Below are 16,961 nucleotides of genomic sequence, written 5' to 3'. Positions count from 1 at the left end.
TCTCTCAGGTAGGCCTCCATTCACAAATTAAATGTTAACTGTCCCAGCCAGTTACATATACAGATGGAACAAGATATAAGCAAACCGGGGGATTGCTGGGTGGGTTCTGGGAAGGAGGCAGAGCAATGGCTAACAGCATAAAAGTCACACCAAAAAAAAAAAAACTTTCTACACTTTGCCATTCTGATCTTCCTACTTCTAAACTTGGTGACTGTGCCCCAACTAGCCAGTCCTCTAGGTACGGATATTTGTTCAGAGGTCTGCCTGATGCAGACTGACAATGCACCCTTTCTGTAATTGGCAACCGTGGTGTGTACACGAGAGTAAACATTTTAGGATTTTACTTATGTTAACCACTCCCAAGATGACGCCCTTCCACAGTTACCACGTGTGTGCAAAGTATGGCAAAATTAGTTCAGTTTACATAAACCAAAAATGGGCCTTAGAGAAGATCAATGTCATAGCCAATTGCATTTAAAAAAATCCCAACGACAACAACCACACAATTAGGAAACAAGAAAAAGTCCTAGCACTTCCTTACCAAACCCCAAATACCATCTAGCCCTCATTGCTGCATGTAAACCCAACCCCCCTCTCCTGTCATGCCAAATCCAACTTCTAAACCAAAACAGTCAGAAGCTGAATACAGAATATAAGCACAACAGAAAGCAGCTGAACACTGTGTCAAAGCCTTACCCATAGATGTCAACACCGCTTTTCATCAACAACCAACAGCATATGCCACACTGACCTTGCTAATCCCCACAATGACACCCATCATTCCTTCTTTACACAGCCACTACCTGGTGCTCCTTCAAAACTCTCACTACCAATGAATTGAACAACATTCTCTAATCTTTCAAAGCTGCTTCTTATCACAATGGCATCCTACATGCCTTCGCCACCAACTCTCTTCCTTCAAACATTACCCCTTCCCTGGACATCATCAACTCCTCCTTCCACAATGGCACCTCACCATTCACCATGAACACTGGTTATTCTTACTATGCTCTACACAAATACAAAACTGGGCTGGACTAACTAAAACCATCCTTTCCCTGCACTTCCACAACACACAAAGGACATCATTTCTATAGTATGCCCTTTGAAAAAGCAGTACATTAACCTCAGCACTGCAGAGGTCCCAAACCATGCTTAGCGTACCAGTAATGTTTGCACCCCACAAGAAGCACTAAAATGGTAACTCAGCAGATCATCCATGGCCAAGATGACCTCTGTCTCCAGGTCCTCCTTGACCTCTTGGATTGCCTCTCTGCCCACACTTGCATCTCCAGACAGTATTCAATTACCTCTCTTCCTTCCTTTTAACAAATATTTTCAAATAGACTCTCTGGAACAATCTAGCCTCCCCACCAAACATCAAGTCTCCAGGGGCTCCATAATTTACCCCAAGTCAGTTAATATCTACATGGAGCCCACGTGGCTTTACTGGTTGTATAACATGCATCCCTCGACTAGGACACAAACAACCTGCACAGTATATCTCAAAGTTTAGGTCAGAATCTGACACCATGAATCCCAGGTCCTTGCTGGATTGTAATCAATCCTGGTTGTCCGCAGTCTACTGTAAGCTAAATCCCACCAAACACAAAATAAATTGTTCTCATCAGTGGTTTTATGCATCACTCAAAAGATCATCCACCACAACAAGCCAATTACTCATCAGAAAAGAAATTTTGTATGGCTTTGCCCATGCACCCAGCACCTCAAACCTGCATCAACTAGAAGATCCCCAAGGCAAGGAATTAATAAACAGTCCATCACCTTCTGACAACTCTACACCTTCAAGTAATCTCCTCTCTACCAGAGCCTGGCCCAGTCTTGCTCATCGTTTGGAAGTTTAGGTCTAGTTTTTCGCCATATACCCTGCGAAAGCCCAATCCACACGTCAGACATACCACCAGTCAGCACAGCAGACTCTTAGCCCCCCAACCACTAAGTACACAAATTTTAATCTTAATATTTAAATTTGCATATATCACTAGGCTGATAAAAGCAGGACCAAACCAAGATGTATTTATATTCTCGAGGAGAGACTCGAAATCGGATAGCTGGTATGGTAGAGACATAATGTGTACCAAATCTTAAAGTGTCTCTGGATCCTTGTTTGATGTAGAACAAGACTGCAAACATGAACATCTGAGACATGAAAGAGAAGGAATTAGCCCAGTTCCACGTCAAAAATTGGTTAAAAATATAGCTCCATAATTCTTTTTGCAACGGTATAATAAAATGTTTGCCAATGCAGAGCCAAAGATAAAAAAGGAACCACTACATGTATTTACAATATTGGAACACTCAGATTACAGATAGAGTAGATCACTTCTAAGAGTGTAGAGCAAAAGAATCGATTAATTTTAAGGTTGGAGACCAAGTGCACAATTTATTGAAACCGAACGTGTTCCTTCTCTTTAATTTAGCATGTGCTACAAGCAGTCTTGAAATTGTGCCCTTCACCTCGAAGTGTCATAATCCAACAGCCAGCCAAACTACTAATATTTCCTCTGGTGAATTTAAGCTTACCAGTGGATAATCACAAGAATGACCCTCCCTTAAGTGTGTTAGTTACAAATATTCAGTGCAAAAATATATCAAAACAATTATGCTCTTTTGTTGCCATCCTCCTACGAGTCGGAAAAGACAGTTCTTACCTAGCAGCTTCTGAAGGGCAGGAGGCGTAGGAGCCACCAAAAGCTGGTTGGTCGGCTGGTGCTGCACTTTTGGAGGTAGTTGGTGTGATGGACTTTGAGGTGACTTGGGTGTATCTGGAAAAAAATAAAAGAATACATTACAACTCAGAGAGTAACTATAAAACGGTATGTCTTTAATCACACTGAATTGGGAAAAGGACATCAGCATTTTTAGATTTTTTTTAAAACGTAACAATTCTAACTACCATGCATATTACACCTGCAAAATCTGTGTCTAGATCAATTAAATTGAAACAATCTTCCCTACCCCCTCCCCAAACTGCCTCTCATTTAGCCCATTACAAAAGGAAAAAAGCCGTAGATAACTGCCAAAATGACACGTGATAAGAATAAGATACAGAGATTGTACTGATCAGACACCTAGACCTTTATATTTTCCTAAAACTCAACTATAAATTAAACATTTAATTTTTAATTCTAGAAAATGGGGCACTGGTATAAAGCTCCAACCTCTGCAGATCAAGGCACTGTGCAGCATGAAAATTGCCCAGAGGACCAGACAGCGCAAGCAAGGATAGGAAAACGTTTCATCAATAATGGTCAAGAAAAAACAGCATTCCACTGCTAAGGAACTGTTTTGCAAAGTAGCCCAACTGGGCCTATTTTTTGTTTAATAATGATAATAATACAAAAAACAATAAAAAAATATATTTTTTATAATAATAATGGTCAAGAAAATGTTTGTACAACTTTCACCTGATACACCAAATTGCTTTTAGACAACCATACATGGAAGTTGACAACAGGACACATCTAGTGGCCAACAACTCTGTACATCTTGAATCTTGAACTCTAGACTTAGAGCAGAGCATCTCAACTTTAGTCATCAAAACGTTTTTTGAAACTAAACATTCCAGAATGAAATTCAGAGAAAGACTTGCAACAACACAGTCAGCAACTTAGAAATACCGCACAGGAGCCAGGGCCTTGGATTCACCATACCACCCTTGGACACTTCTTTGGCTCAGATGGTCACGTAAACACTATGTAGTGTTTGTGTAGTAACAGGTGGTTCTCTAAAGAACTCCATAAAGAAAAAGTGGTTCTCCATCCCTCTTGGCTGCAGAAACACACGGCTCAACAAGAACGTCCATCCGATTTAAGAAATCAACTTGAAGGCTGGTATAATGCAACCACACTAAAACGTTCATAACACTACCAAGGGCTGCCTCACCAGGTTCAAACAGGTTTTAAAAACATTTACAGATAGACCCTAAAACCATACAATTCCATTTCAATAGGATCTTGACTATATCCAATCTCACTATGGACAGCACTCACTGTCCAGACGAGGGTATGAAACAGATAGGTCACAAAACGTGATTTGCGTTTTAATGGGTAATACAACACCCTGTACAGAGCATAGAGATTGGCACTTAAAATCAGTGCTTAGAATGCTTCTTTTAAATAAAGCTATTCGCTGCATGTTAAATTCAGGATGCATCATGGGAGTGAAGTGGACTGAAGGTGTTGGTCTGTGTTCCTTAATATTAGGAGGGAAGAGTTCAAATATTCTTACTGAGTTACTCCGCATGTTTATGCATTTTTGTACAACTCTGTTATACTCCGCAGAGTGAGTTAACAAAAGAAGTTAGTTCAATTATGACATCTTGCGGCTTGCAAAGTCGGCAGGTATTAAATTGCAAATCACCAAAAAAATATTACCACTAGACATAGATTCCAACTCAATCTACAACATCCCAGGAAGGCTGCACCAGAGGAGTTGAAGGAGTAATTATTGGCAGGTTTTCATGGCAGTCTTCTTTATCCCACACATCCAGATGGGAGCAGAAAGGAGTTCTCCAGCGTGGGCTCTTTCATACATTCACATGCTTGAATCACTTTGTTACCGAGCTCTGAACGCTTCAAGCATACAAGTATATGAAAGATGTCTACACTGAAGAACTGCAGTCTGACGTAAGAATCTAGTTTCTGACACTTTCTCTATGGAGCTGTCATGACTACTGAACAAGTCATCCACCAAAACAAAACACATACGCAGATATAAAGGTTAGTTTTACAATTTTAAGAGGCAACTATTTCTTCCACAAAATTAGTATTTAAACTAGACCCCTCCGCCAACCTCCATGTTCCAACATTAGATAAAGTCCAATGAAGATATGATTTGTCTCTGAAGTTACTCTTCTATGCATCTGGAAACTCAGAAGAAAACCGGTCAGTAATCCGTGGCTACCCATAACAAAATCAATAGCAGTGATAATTGCTATTTCTCAAACTGACACACTTTATCGTCCATTGATCTTTTCCACCAGGTTAAGTGATCAGGTCAATGCTTCTGAGCAGCACATGCTGAGCCACCTTCTAAGTAAGGCTAATCATTAATAGTTTTCTGCCATTTTTTGGCAATGGGGAAGAAAATACATCATGCAGCTGAACTGTGGGAAAAGCTTTTCAATGTTAATTCCCATGCTCTACCAAGAAGGTTCTGAGCCCTCCTTGTAATAAATGCACCTTTTCTCCATGGGCATGTGGCTTTTTCACCTTTTGCTGGGCACTATAATTTTGTAGGCATTAGAACGCTGTGCACTTTACCCCTCCTAACCTTTCACTTTTACTCCTTTTACTAGGTAAAGTACCTGTGGTCTCCCTTAAAACATGGTCCAATTGGTGTACTTATAATTGGTATATTTAATTTGCCTAATTGTCCCTAGTATGTTACAACATGTACACAGGGCATGGAAGTTAAATGCTATTAGTGGACTGCCGCACCTATTATGCCATCCGCCTCAGTGGAAGTACAAAATGGTTTCAGTCCCACCAGTGTAAGTTAACTGTAACAGTGTAAAAACTGTGATTCGATGTGTCAAATTAAACCTTTTTAACAGGTTGAACTCTCCCTTTCAAATAATAATACATCAGCACAATGTAGGCCTTTTAGCCCACAAGGCAGAGTTCACAGTATTTTGAAGTAGGACATGTTGAAATTTAATGCTAAACTGTCCCTACAGTGGGTAGCACCCTAAAGCTAATTTTCATTGTGGCCGGTCTGGTTGTCCTATTTAGAAAACCAGAGTACAGATTACAATCCTAATACTGTATCTCAAGAATGGGACTTGTTTGGAAAAATGTAAATAACTATTTTTAATAGTTACTAAAACACAATTTAATGGTAAAATCTGATTTTCAATAAATAAGTTACCTTTTCCCAGCCTGAAGGTCCAGGAGGATAACTTGCATTGGTTCTCCAGCTTCTCACAAACTGTGATTAGCATGTGGACAGGCGTGAAAATAGTGTGAAATGCCTCACAGAAACAAACAATAGGCTGAACTGAAGGGGCAAAGAGGATTCCTTTAAACCTCACAGGTTGAATGTAGTGTCGAACATGGCATCCTGTTTGACACTACTTTGTCAAACCAGGCTGGAGTGTCAAATCCGGTTTCACAGGTCTGTTGGGTTCACATATAACACTTTGGATGGACTTGTAAAGAAGGGAACAGGATGCCAGGCTAATTCTTGTGTATCCACTGTATGGTTGCTGAAGATCCCTTTTGTTCTGAAGGACCTCTATCTCTAGGGCTTTTTGGGGGTACAGTGGCTCTACCAAACTGGATTTCAGTGTTCCATGTAGAGGACATTAGGATTGCCATAGTACACTACCCACACACACACCCATGCCATCAGAGCGCAAGATTAAAGTGTCCAAAGAATTTCACCATCTTGAAAATGCCAAAAGTAGGTAGGGTTGGCACCTACAACCGTTACCGTGTTGACTAAGGTGTAACCAGGAGACATCCCCAAAGATTAGCTTGTGCCAGGCATAAATGTAGCATCTTAAGACACCCACTTTAGAAACAATTGTGGACCGGAGAAAAAGAGAAGAGGATTGGACCTGCTATCAGTGAACTGAACAGATTCCTAAAGCACTGGCCCTGCTCTCTCTTGTACCCAGGATAAAGAAGTGGACTCCAAGGGTTATATGGCTGACCATTTGTTCAAGCTACAGGGCTACAACACACAAGAGGACCTTCCTACAACTAACCAGCTGATCAGTGGCAACTGGACCCTACTGTTTGCCTCTGCCCGACACCCTGTGAGTCTCTTAAGTGCCTCGTCTGAGATGCTAAGGGGCTTTAGAAGTGCACTCCTATGGTGGTTTGGTACTTAAAGCACTAAGCCAAAAAATAAAATCTTTGACCGGGACAAATCTGATTGGTGTACCCAACCTGCCCTCAGCTGTGGTCAGTGCAATAGTGTGTAGCAGAACACAAGCAATTGTTATAGCCTACGACTGGCAAGCTCTTCTTTTTTTGACTGCCGCAATTTCATGATTATCTGTTTTTTGGTTTATCGCTTTAGGGTTACACTGTCCTAAAGCACAGTGAAGTAAATGAAGGATACCAGTCAGAATTATATACAACACCCCAAACCATAAATCAAAGTTAAAACAATAAGCTACGTTTGCGTCCAAATAATTAAAAAGTATACCCCTCCTCTACCCTTATATTACAAACTATTATAAATTAATTACTAACTTACCCTGAGGACGTGTAGGACTAGATGACTCAGGGGTGGTTTGGGGAGTACTTTGGGTAGGGGACGGGGAAGGGATAGGGGTGGGAGCAGGGGTAGGGGTAGGGGCGGTGATGACAGTGTCTTGGGTTGTCTCAGGTTCCAGTGCAGTTTGACTCTTCTTGGCTTTACGCTCTGTGATGACCGCGTTCTGCTTCTTCGGGCGTCCACGTTTTCTTCCAGCAGCCTTTCGTCCCTTTCGTTTTAGATTTCGTCTGCGTGGCTTGGCAGGGGATGGTTTTTTAACCACTGATGTAACAGTTTTATCTTCTTCAGCACCAGAATCCTAGGAAAATAGAAAAAAGGGGGGTAGCAAACTATAAGTGTATCTTCAATAATTATTCATGAAAATGTCACTTACCCAGTGTACATCTGTTCGTGGCATCAGTCGCTGAAGATTCACATGTTGTGCATAGCCCGCCATCTGGTGTTGGGTCGGAGTGTTACAAGTTGTTTTTCTTCTAAGAAGTCTTTCGAGTCACGGGACCGAGGGACTCCTCCTCTTTGTCTCCATTGCGCATGGGCGTCGACTCCATCTTAGATTGTTTTCCCCGCAGAGGGCGAGGTAGGAGTTGTTTGTTAGTAATAGTGCCCATGCAATGGAGTGAATAAGTATGTACCTATTTAAGATTTAATTTATTTACAAATGTACAAAGTTGAAGCTAACTTCCAAACGGCTACAGGCTCCCGGGGAGGTGGGTGGGCACATGTGAATCTTCAGCGACTGATGCCACAAACAGATGTACACTGGGTAAGTGACATTTTCAGTTCGATGGCATCTGTCGCTGTAGATACACATGTTGTGCATAGACTAGTAAGCAGTTATCTCCCCAAAAGCGGTGGATCAGCCTGTAGGAGTGGAAGTAGTCTGAAATAAGGTTCTTAGTACGGCTTGACCTACTGTGGCTTGTTGTGCTGATAACACGTCTACACAGTAGTGCTTGGTAAATGTGTGAGGCGTAGACCATGTGGCTGCCTTACATATTTCGTGCATTGGAATATTCCCTAGGAAGGCCATGGTAGCGCCTTTCTTTCTGGTTGAGTGTGCCCTTGGTGTAATGGGCAGTTGTCTTTTTGCTTTAAGGTAGCAGATTTGGATGCACTTAACTATCCATCTGGCTATACCCTGTTTCGATATTGGGTTTCCTGCGTGAGGTTTTTGAAATGCAATAAACAGTTGTTTAGTTTTTCTGATGTTTTTAGTTCTGTCGATGTAGTACATTAGTGCTCTTTTGACGTCTAATGTATGTAGTGCCCTTTCAGCTATGGAATCTGGCTGTGGGAAGAACACTGGTAGCTCTACCGTTTGATTTAGGTGGAACAGTGAAATAACCTTTGGCAAAAATGTAGGATTGGTCCTTAGGACTACTTTATTTTTGTGTAGTTGGATAAAAGGTTCTTGTATTGTAAACGCCTGAATTTCACTTACTCTTTTTAGAGATGTGATGGCGATGAGAAATGCAACTTTCCAGGTTAGGAATTGTATTTCGCAAGAGTGCATAGGTTCAAAGGGTGGACCCATGAGTCTTGTTAAGACGATGTTGAGGTTCCATGAAGGAACAGGTGGTGTCCTTGGTGGTATAATTCTTTTGAGGCCTTCCATAAACGCTTTAATGACAGGTATCCTAAATAGTGAAGTTGAATGGGTAATCTGCAGGTATGCAGATATTGCTGCGAGGTGTATCTTAATGGAAGAGAAGGCCAGGTTCGATTTTTGTAAGTGTAGTAAGTAACCCACTACATCCTTTGGAGATGCGTGTAATGGTTGAATTTGATTATGATGGCAGTAGCAAACAAACCTTTTCCATTTGCTTGCATAGCAGTGTCTAGTGGATGGTCTTCTAGCTTGCTTTATGACTTCCATACATTCTTGTGTGAGGTCTAAGTGTCCGAATTCTAGGATTTCAGGAGCCAGATTGCTAGATTCAGCGATGCTGGGTTTGGATGCCTGATCTGTTGTTTGTGTTGTGTTAACAGATCTGGCCTGTTGGGCAACTTGACGTGGGGTACTACTGATAGGTCTAGCAGTGTTGTGTACCATGGTTGCCTTGCCCATGTTGGTGCTATCAGTATGAGTTTGAGTTTGTTTTGACTCAATTTGTTTACTAGATATGGAAGGAGAGGGAGAGGGGGAAAAGTGTACGCAAATATCCCTGACCAGTTCATCCATAGGGCATTGCCTTGAGACTGCCTGTGTGGGTATCTGGATGCGAAGTTTTGGCATTTTGCGTTCTCCTTTGTTGCAAATAAGTCTATTTGAGGTGTTCCCCAACGTTTGAAGTAAGTGTTTAGAATTTGGGGGTGAATTTCCCATTCGTGGACCTGTTGGTGATCTCGAGAGAGATTGTCTGCAAGTTGATTCTGGATCCCTGGAATAAACTGTGCTATTAGGCGAATGTGGTTGTGAATTGCCCATTGCCACATTTTTTGTGCCAGAAGGCACAGCTGTGTCGAGTGTGTCCCCCCCTGTTTGTTTAGATAATACATTGTCGTCATGTTGTCCGTTTTGACAAGAATGTATTTGTGAGTTATGATTGGTTGAAATGCTTTTAATGCTTGGAAAACTGCTAGTAGTTCGAGGTGATTTATATGCAGCTTTCTTTGATGTACGTCCCATTGTCCTTGTATGCTGTGTTGATTGAGGTGTGCTCCCCACCCTGTCATGGAAGCATCTGTTGTTATCACGTATTGTGGCACTGGGTCTTGGAAAGGCCGCCCTTTGTTTAAATTTATATTGTTCCACCATAGAAGCGAGAGGTATGTTAGGCGGTCTATCAACACCAGATCTAGAAGCTGACCCTGTGCTTGTGACCATTGTGATGCTAGGCACTGTTGTAAGGGCCGCATGTGCAACCTTGCGTTTGGGACAGTGGCTATGCATGAGGACATCATGCCTAGGAGTTGTAATATCATCTTCGCCTGTATTCTTTGTGTTGGATACATGCGTTGTATAATCTTTTGGAAATTTTGAACCCTTTGTGGACTTGGAGTGGCTATTCCCCTCTTTGTGTCTATTGTTGCTCCTAGGTATTGTTGTACTTTGTACAGTAGAATGTGTGATTTCGCATAGTTGATGGTGAAACCGAGTTTGTAGAGGGTTTGTATGACCTGATCTGTGTGGTGTGAGCACCTTGTCAGTGAGTCGGTCTTGATTAGCCAGTCGTCTAGATATGGGAATACGTGTATTTGCTGCCTTCTGATGTGTGCAGCCACTGCTGCTAGGCATTTTGTGAAGACTCTTGGTGCAGTTGTTAAACCGAACGGCAATACTTTGAATTGGTAATGTATTCCTTTGAATACGAACCTTAGGTATTTTCTGTGCGACGGATGTATTGGTATGTGGAAATACGCGTCTTTGAGATCTAAGGTTGTCATGTAATCTTGTGGTAACACTTCCTGTAGCCTGACCATGTGAAAGTGTTCTGATTTGATGTATGTGTTTAGTGTTCTGAGGTCTAGGATTGGTCTCAGTGTTTTGTCCTTCTTTGGTATTAGAAAGTACAGTGAGTAAACCCCTGTATTTGTTTGTGTATCTGGTACCAGTTCTATTGCGTTCTTTTGCAGTAATGCTTGAACTTCTATTTCTAGGAGGTCCGAATGTTGTTTTGATATATTCTGTGGTTTTGGTGGTATGTTTGGAGGGATTTGTAGAAATTCTATGCAATAACCATGTTGGATAATTGCTAAGACCCAAGTGTCTGTTGTTATTTTCTCCCACGCTTGGTAATACTGACTTATTCTTCCCCCCACTGGTGTTGTGTGGAGGGGATGAGTGACGTGTGAGTCACTGTTTGGTTGTAGGTGTTTTGGGGCTTGTAAATTTTCCCCTGCCTCTAGGGAATTGTCCTCCTCTGTATTGGCCCCGAAAGCCTCCCCTTTGGTACTGTCCCTGGTAGGTGGACGGTGTTGAATGTGAGGTACTGGCTTGTGTGGCTTGACCCCGAAACCCCCCTCTAAAGGTTGTCTTGCGGAAGGTGTTGAAAGTGCCTCTGCTCTGCGGGGAGTAGAGCGCGCCCATGGCTTTTGCAGTGTCAGTGTCCTTTTTTAGCTTCTCAATTGCCGTGTCCACTTCAGGTCCGAACAATTGTTGCTCATTGAATGGCATATTGAGCACCGCCTGCTGTATCTCTGGTTTAAAACCAGATGTTCGTAGCCACGCGTGCCTTCGTATGGTTACTGCCGTGTTAATTGTTCTTGCTGCTGTGTCCGCTGCGTCCATAGCGGAGCGTATCTGGTTATTGGAGATGTTTTGGCCCTCCTCAACCACTTGTTTCGCCCTCTTTTGTAGTTCTGTGGGTAGATGCTCAATGAGGTGTTGCATCTCGTCCCAGTGGGCTCTGTCATATCGCGCTAGGAGCGCTTGAGAGTTAGCGATGCGCCACTGGTTTGCAGCCTGTGCTGCGACCCTTTTACCGGCTGCATCGAACTTGCGGCTCTCCTTATCCGGGGGTGGTGCATCGCCCGATGTGTGAGAGTTTGCTCTCTTGCGAGCTGCCCCTACCACAACCGAATCTGGTGGCAGTTGTGAGGTGATGAAAGCTGGGTCTGTGGGAGGTGCTTTATATTTCTTTTCCACCCTCGGTGTTATTGCCCTACTCTTGACAGGCTCTTTGAATATGTCCTTTGCGTGCCTTAGCATTCCTGGGAGCATAGGCAGGCTTTGGTAGGTGCTATGTGTGGAAGAGAGGGTGTTGAAGAGGAAGTCATCCTCGACAGGCTCCGAGTGTAGAGACACGTTATGGAACTCCGCTGCTCAAGCCACCACTTGTGAATATGCTGTGCTGTCTTCTGGTGGTGAGGGCTTTGTAGGATACGCCTCTGGACTGTTGTCTGACACTGGGGCGTCGTATAAGTCCCAAGCATCTTGGTCCTGGTCACCTTGGCTTAAGGTGGTGTGAGCCGGTGAATGTGACGGAGTCTGTGCCGGTGAAAAGTGAGCTACAGGTGGAGGAGAGGGTGGCGGAGTTACCTTCTTCACCAGTTTGGTTTGTGGTGCTTGTTCTTGTTGGAATTCAAGTCTCCTCTTCCTCCTAATAGGGGGAAGGGTGCTTATTTTCCCTGTCCCACTCTGTATAAAAATCCGTTTTTGCGTGTGGTCCACCTCGGTGGATTGTAATTCCTCCTCGAATCTATGCTTTCGCATTTGAGAGGACAGTGATTGTTCCTCTGAATAGGAACCGGTAGTTGGCTCGGTTGTGGGTCGTTTTGGCACCGAAACTATGTCCACGCTCTTTTTCGGCTCAGAGGCGACTTTTCTTTTTTTCGGAGTCGAACCCTCTCGGCGTCGATCCTCCTCGGTGCCGCTGTCTCTGCGTGGAGCAGCTTCGGCTCCGCTATCTCGGCGTCGATCTTTGCCGGTAGCACTATCTCGGTCCCGAGATGGCTGGGTGCCTGTGTCTCGACCCGAGTCGGACGATCTCGGCACTATTTCGGCCTTCTTCGGTGCCGATGGTCGGTCATCGATTTTATGGGTTGAGCCATGGCCTGATGGCAGTGGCGTCCCCTGGGCCTTGTCAGTTTTTTTATGTGCTATCTTCGACGTCTTACTCACTGTTTCATGGTCGTCCAATTCGTCCGAGTCCGATTCATGGATCGAGAAGGCTTCTATTTCTTCTTGTTCCTCGAATTCTCGGTGTCCTGTCGGCGTGGACGCCATTTGCAGTCTTCTGGCTCGTCGGTCACGGAGTGTTTTTCGGGACCGGAACGCACAACAGGCCTCGCAAGTTTCTTCCCTGTGCTCGGGCGACAGGCACAGGTTACAGACCGAATGTTGGTCTGTATATGGGTATTTGTTGTGGCATTTAGGACAGAATCGGAACGGGGTCCGTTCCATCAGCGTCGATGTCACACGCGGTCGGGCCGACCAGGCCCCGACGGGGGATCGAAAACTACCCCGAAGGGCAACGGAGATGTTATCGTTTGGATTCGATGTCGATGATATCTAACCCGATCCCGAACGCAACAATACCGACGTAATTTTCCGATTTTGAGCTAACTTTCCGTTCCGAAACCCGGAGCGAAAGGAACACGTCCGAACCCGATGGCGGAAAGAAAACAATCGAAGATGAAGTCGACGCCCATGCGCAATGGAGACAAAGAGGAGGAGTCCCTCGGTCCCGTGACTCGAAAGACTTCTTCGAAGAAAAACAACTTGTAACACTCCGACCCAACACCAGATGGCGGGCTATGCACAACATGTGTATCTACAGCGACAGATGCCATTGAACACATTGTTTTTTGTTTGAAAATGTATGTGTTTCTTACGCTTAACATGTTCGGAGTAGGATAATCACTGTTGTAACTCCACTACTGGAGCAGATGGTTATAAGTACCCAAAGTTGGCTAGGGAGAGAAAATATCTATGGGCACCATCATAAATGTGGCCCACACTAGCAAGTCAGATAACCAAGAAAGTGTCCCACATTTGCACATCAGGGCAGCCTTGAACATGTAAAGGTGTTTTGTAAAGCATGGTGGCCAGCGTAAATTTGTTTTTGCTGGAGGTAATGTTTGTGGTAAACTTTGAGAAATCAGCAGTAAAAACTGGCACTCCAGGCCATAAAACACACTCATAAAGCCCGAAAGCCAACCCATACACTGGACCAGCCCTTCTGCCACTACCTAGCTGACCTGTGTAGGCCACTACACCTCGGCAAGTAATTGTCACAGAGGTAGGCACATATGGCTCCTGTTATTCATTTCCAAGTCAAAGGCTTAACACAGCTGAAATATGTACCATTCTAACCACGGAACTACACCCAACTTTGTGGAACAACAAAGTCAACTAGTGTCAGAAGGAGACCATGGCAAGAAGGGAAAATCAATCAAATGGATGCTGTGAAATCCACTTGCAAAAAAAGTGGGGGAAAGGCACTGAGAACTTAGCAAAGTTTAGAACAGAAAGGGAACAATATGATGAGGCCAAGGGGAAGTAAAAAAGACAAAAGCTTAGTCAGAGAAGTATGCCTACAATATCCAACCAAAACAGAATTATACTAGAGAAGAGCAGAAAAGTTACACTTTGGGGTTGGTAGGCTCGGCATGAGTATGTACTTTCAAGGAAGGGAAGTGAGACTATGTGGGGGAATAAGCAAACTACTGAAGGAGAAAAAAAAAGTGATTAAGGAGAAGAAGAGGACAACTGTAAAGGTGAATGAAGTGAGACTAGGAGAAAAGTGGTAAAATAAAAATATACCAAGAAAGGGTGCGGTGGAATGGAAAAATAGAGACATGTCAGAAATAAAACCATATGGGGGTTAGGGCAAGCACAACCAGAAAAGAACAAAAAACGTAGAAGGAAGCCTAAAGGGTGGGGCATGAAGAGAAACACAAAGGGAGGGCATGGCTTTAAGGCACCAGCTAAGTTATTAGAGCTACCCAGATAGGCCTTGAACAGGATTGCAGGGGCTGCATTGGACTATTTGCTTTTTTAGGTGGAGGGTGGCTAAGACTTTAAACTTCTAAATTATGCCAAGAGAATATGTTTCTCCTTTGGTGCTCTGTGGGGCCAAGTACATGTGCACCTCGGTAAGCATTGTTTGCATTGCAAATGTCCGTTTGTAGCAATGAAGTCTTGAAGGCAGGGTTCAGCTCAAAACTTATATCGTCTTTTGACTGGGCCGGATCAAATTCAAGGAAGGCCCCGAAGCACTCTAGTTGTAATAGTCTTAAAATCTGTGGAGGTGCAAGAAAAGTGGAGGGAGGGGAAAGGCTGAGCCTTTTTGGTTTCCCTGATGGAAAATTCAAATACAAAACTACAGGCACCATTTTTCTCTCAAACAGCACGCTGCAACCAAATAAAGATGTCCCCCATAACAGTGCAAGTCGTTGCACATAGACCTTTGACCCATATGGACATATTTTCAAATGGCTTCTAAACTTCGTTGGGAAAGCGCTCTACAACCTGCATGCTCCCCTCCCAGGAGAATGCCTCAGGAGAGTCTAGCAACAGAAGAAACTGGCGGTACCTTGGTTTCCTGCACCTTTGTCGGAGTAGTAGTGTTGCTCTTGTTTTCCCGCTGCTGACGGCGTCTAGCTGCCTCTTGTTCTTCCTGGAGACATTAAAAAAAAGGTGTGAAAAGAAAATACACCCATGCACTATGTAAATGGTTTCTTCACCATAACATAATCCTTCAATCTAAGGCATATATTTTTGTTTCTTAATTGTTAATAATTGAAGCATTTCATTCAAATCTTAGGAAGACCAGTAAGACCTTGGAATCAAAAGCCATAAGATAAAGAAAACTCAACCACAGAGCCCTGAAGTTCAGGGATGGACAGACACCAGTTTCATCTCCGAGATGTGTCTGCTGGGCTGTGAACAAAACAGCCTGTAGTACCAACTTAGGGGTGATCATTAATTCTGTCATTCTGGGACACTGGCACAAGGAGTGCCACCCACCCCAAACCAATTCAACATTGTCACATTACCTCTTAAGATTTGCTATGAGGTAAATCAATGCTTTTTCTAATTCCCCAGACTGGTTATGAAAACTATTTTATTCAGCTTCTGCCTTTGCCACTTGTCAGCTCTTTGAAGCTGAAATGAGCAGAGGTACAAAGCACCCCCAGGTTCACACTACATTGGTTTTGACCCTAGATTTGGAATGAAGACATCCAAATTAGACCAAAACTGAGAAATCTGCAGAGCGGTCTACAGGGGCTGCTTGTATTCTGTCCTTGCACTTCATTGCCATCATGTTTGTGAAGATTAATTGAGTTGAAACAGTAATAGCTACACACTTCTAGTAGCATTTACTGTATGTGATGGAGTCAGTTATGCTTTGAACAATTCACTTTAAATAAGAGCACCAAAGAAGACCGCTCTAAACTTACTTTCCTCGGACATCAGTTCTCCATCATAAACATCTCCAAAATTGTTCGCTTGTATGTTCCCAACATAAGTGTCGAGAATGCAAGTACGTAAATATGGAGAACATCAGCTGAATAATAAGTTGGAAAAGGTGTTAATGATGTCTGAGAAGAGCACATCTACTGTCTCTACTACAACATTTCCTCATACACCCCTTAATAAAAGCAACACTCTGGAAACAGGGTGAGAAGGGGGTCAGATACACTACAGCCCAGAACAGGAAACATGGATGGAGATCTCACATCTAGCTGGATCTTACATAAGTACCAAGCCCTTCTCAGTTACTAGAATGCTGCTGTTTTGTAATAACATTGGCCTATGTTTAAAGTAGGAATGCAACAGCAGTAAAACATGAAAAATGTGATGATGGTGAGTGATATTGCAGTGTAAACATGAAGTGTCAGTCTATTTCACTATCCAAAAAACATACACAGAATGAACTTTGCAAATGGCAGTTCATGAAATAAGTAAGAAATACAACTTACCCTGAGTTTAGGATTTTTGAGACTAGAAAAATAGTTTTCAAGCTGAAAAGATGAGAATTGACAAGTTAGTTCCTTTAAATAAGGGGAAGTGGCAGCAATCTGTTAAGAACAAAAAAGATCAAAGGCAAAGTTAATATATGTAAGTAAATCAACACACTTTGATAGAAATTTTCGCAGCAATGAAAGTACACTGTACTAGGAAGTCACTCCGAACAAACGCGCTGAATAGTGGAGAATCTCATTCTGGTGGAAGCACAGCTGTGTCATCTACACAGCTCTTTAAACAACCCTCTTCAAATCAAACTTTTCAAAATTATTCTGCAAAAAGTTAGTCTACTGAA

General features: G+C 43.1%; 1 protein-coding gene across 2 annotated transcripts in view; it reads right to left on the bottom strand.

The window, feature by feature from the left end:
- DOT1L (DOT1 like histone lysine methyltransferase) overlaps positions 1-16,961 on the bottom strand; it is a 255,913-nt gene that overhangs the window by 144,012 nt on the left and 94,940 nt on the right. For both annotated transcript variants that reach the window (XM_069216576.1, XM_069216575.1), the window contains exons 12-15: positions 16,621-16,662; positions 15,231-15,314; positions 7,231-7,549; positions 2,673-2,786 (exon numbers count right to left, since the gene is read on the bottom strand). In XM_069216576.1, coding sequence (XP_069072677.1) covers positions 2,673-2,786; positions 7,231-7,549; positions 15,231-15,314; positions 16,621-16,662 — 559 coding nt within the window. The remainder of the gene's footprint in view (positions 1-2,672; positions 2,787-7,230; positions 7,550-15,230; positions 15,315-16,620; positions 16,663-16,961) is intronic.

This window comes from Pleurodeles waltl, chromosome 12 (assembly GCF_031143425.1).
Source record: "Pleurodeles waltl isolate 20211129_DDA chromosome 12, aPleWal1.hap1.20221129, whole genome shotgun sequence".
In the NCBI taxonomy this organism is placed as follows: Eukaryota; Metazoa; Chordata; class Amphibia; order Caudata; family Salamandridae; genus Pleurodeles; species Pleurodeles waltl.
The sequence above is the reverse complement of the archived record's forward strand: the minus strand, read 5'-3'. Positions and strand labels throughout refer to the sequence as shown.